General features: G+C 58.7%; 1 protein-coding gene across 1 annotated transcript in view; it reads right to left on the reverse strand.

The window, feature by feature from the left end:
* AIF1L (allograft inflammatory factor 1-like) overlaps window positions 1–2,356 on the reverse strand; it is a 21,341-nt gene that overhangs the window by 10,729 nt on the left and 8,256 nt on the right. Inside the window, exon 2 of the mRNA XM_011971144.1 lies at window positions 1,549–1,615. Within this exon, the coding sequence (XP_011826534.1) occupies window positions 1,549–1,615 (67 nt within the window). The remainder of the gene's footprint in view (window positions 1–1,548; window positions 1,616–2,356) is intronic.

Genomic DNA, 2,356 nt, shown 5'->3' on the forward strand with positions numbered 1-2,356 from the left:
TGCCCGGCCTCCCCACCCTTTCTAAATTGCACCCCCTCCCCACCTCTTAGCACTCCTGTCCTCCCTCGCTCATTTCTCACCAAAGCACCTACCAGAATCTGCCCACCTTGTATTTCCCAGCTCTCTGTTTAGCCTCCCACCACCTCTCTCACGCCGCCCCCTGGCTAGAACACAGGCTCCCAGGGTGCGGGCTGCCTTGTACGTTCACCACGGTGCCCCCAGCCTGGAATGGTCCTGGCACATGTACAGGTGCTCATTTGGAGAGCAAATGAGTGAATGATGTAACTTCCTGTCTGGCCCAACATCCCAGTGAAGACAAATAGAAAGGACGCCAGAGCCCTGAGATCCCTCCCTCCTCCCAGAGCCACCCCTGGGGGTGGCCACGCTGGTATGCAGAGAAGGGAGTAGACTGCTCTCTTTTCACAGCTCTGCTACAGGTGGCTGGGACGAGGTGGGGTCAGGAGTGTCTTTTACTATTTCCCTTTTCTCTTCTTAATGTAAAAAGCATCATGGCATAGCGGTTAAGGGCAGGGGCTTTAGAGCCAGACCCACATGAGTTCAAGTCTCAACTCTCCCCTGGGCGAGCTGTGTGTTCCCATGCCAACAACCCCGCCCTCTGAGCCCGAGTTTCTCCATCTGTACATTAACAAGCGAACCATCTCCCTCCAAGTCGATTGGAGTGATGTCGGGGGGCTCGCCACGCCGCATGAGAAGTGCTTCACACAGGCCGACGTCCAACAAATGCCAGCTGTTATTAATATGATGAGCCCTAGACGCCCAGCCTAAGGACAACTGGAAGCCATTTGAGGAGCACTTGGCCAAGTTCTTTGCCCCGGAGCCAGGAGGATGCTCGCACTGCAAACACCTTGGAGGGGAATGCAACCTCCAGGATATTTTCCATGACAGCCCGGGGCTCCTGCGCCTAAGTGCCTCCCCTGGCCGGGAAGGTGGGTCTGCGCCGCCCCCTATGTGCCCGGCTCCTCTCCTTTCGAGGTGCTGGCTGGAAACCAACCGCCAGGGCCCCAAACAGAGGGACCTTTATGCTGCCCCTCTCCCCGCACCGGCTCCCAGGCCCTGCTTTCTTTTCATCCCGTGCTGCCGGGTTTCAATGGGCAGAAACTCTGCCCCCCTGCCCCACTGCTGCGACACAAACGTCCATTCTCCACAGGGGCTCCTGAGACACTCTGCTGGGGAGGGGGAGAGGCAAGGCTCGCTCACAAAGAGGTGATTGTGTGCGGGGCCCGGGAGTGATGGGGCCTGGGCAGCGGCGGACGGGAACCAGCCTGAGCCCCGTGGGCAGGGAGGGACAGGGCCAAGACCGGGCTGCAGGCAAGGGGTGACGGGGCCCACACGGGCAGCGAGGCAGGTGGAGGGGCCTCCCCCCACCTCTCAGGGGGTCCCTGTCTCCAAGCCTGCCAGGAAGAAGGGCATTCTGGATGAAACAGGGCCATAGGCTAGTCCTGTGGGGCTAAGGGGTCCTGTGTGCAAGAGCAAGGGGCCAGCCCACCTTCCCCAGGAACAAATGCAGGGCAGCCAGCCCCAGCTTACCTTTGAAGGCTGTGAGCTTTTCTGGAAGGTTCTCTTCATCACTGTACTTCTGGTCACAGAGAAACTCCTACAGAGGTGAGAGGACAGTGCTGAACAAGGGGTGGGGGACAGAAGTCACCCACATGTGGGCCTACTGTCCAGGTGCCTTCCCTCCTGTCGGGTAGCCAGGTGCTACCAGGCCCAGTTTGTCCCATGTTCACCCCGGCTTCCTGTCGTCCCTTGGAGGCAGATCTGCACCATCCGCCCTGTGGACAGGAAGTTTGCCCAGCAGCCTGGGGAGGCCCCACAGGGTTCGCTCTGGGCGACTAAGCCCTCCAGACAGCAGCTACATTACCAATGCTGGGACCCGTGCCCCTCTTCCAAGGACACCCCAGATTCAGATCCATGAAGCTGTGAGCTCCAAAGACAAGCCCCTGGTTCCCTCATTAACTTCTTAGGAATGTGATCCTGAGCTCATTCATTCCTCCCTGCACTTTTTTTTTTTTTTAAGAAGAAGTCTTGCTCTTGCCCCCAGGCTGGAGTGCAATGGCGCGATCTCGGCTCACTGCCACCTCCACCTCCTGGGCTCAAGCGATTCTCCTGCCTCAGCCTCCCCAGTAGCTGGGACGACAGGCGCCCGCCACCATGCCCAGTATTTTTAGTAGAGACGGGGTTTCACCGTGTTGGCCAGGCTGGTCTCGAACTCCTGACCTCAGCTGATCCACCCGCCTCAGACTCCCAAAATGCTGGGATTACGGGCGTGAACAACTGCGCCCGGCCCTCCCTGCACTTCTATTGCCTTATCTACCAAATGAGAATCATGATCCTG

The sequence above is a fragment of the Mandrillus leucophaeus genome, unplaced genomic scaffold (assembly GCF_000951045.1).
Source record: "Mandrillus leucophaeus isolate KB7577 unplaced genomic scaffold, Mleu.le_1.0 Scaffold99, whole genome shotgun sequence".
NCBI classification, from domain to species: Eukaryota; Metazoa; Chordata; class Mammalia; order Primates; family Cercopithecidae; genus Mandrillus; species Mandrillus leucophaeus.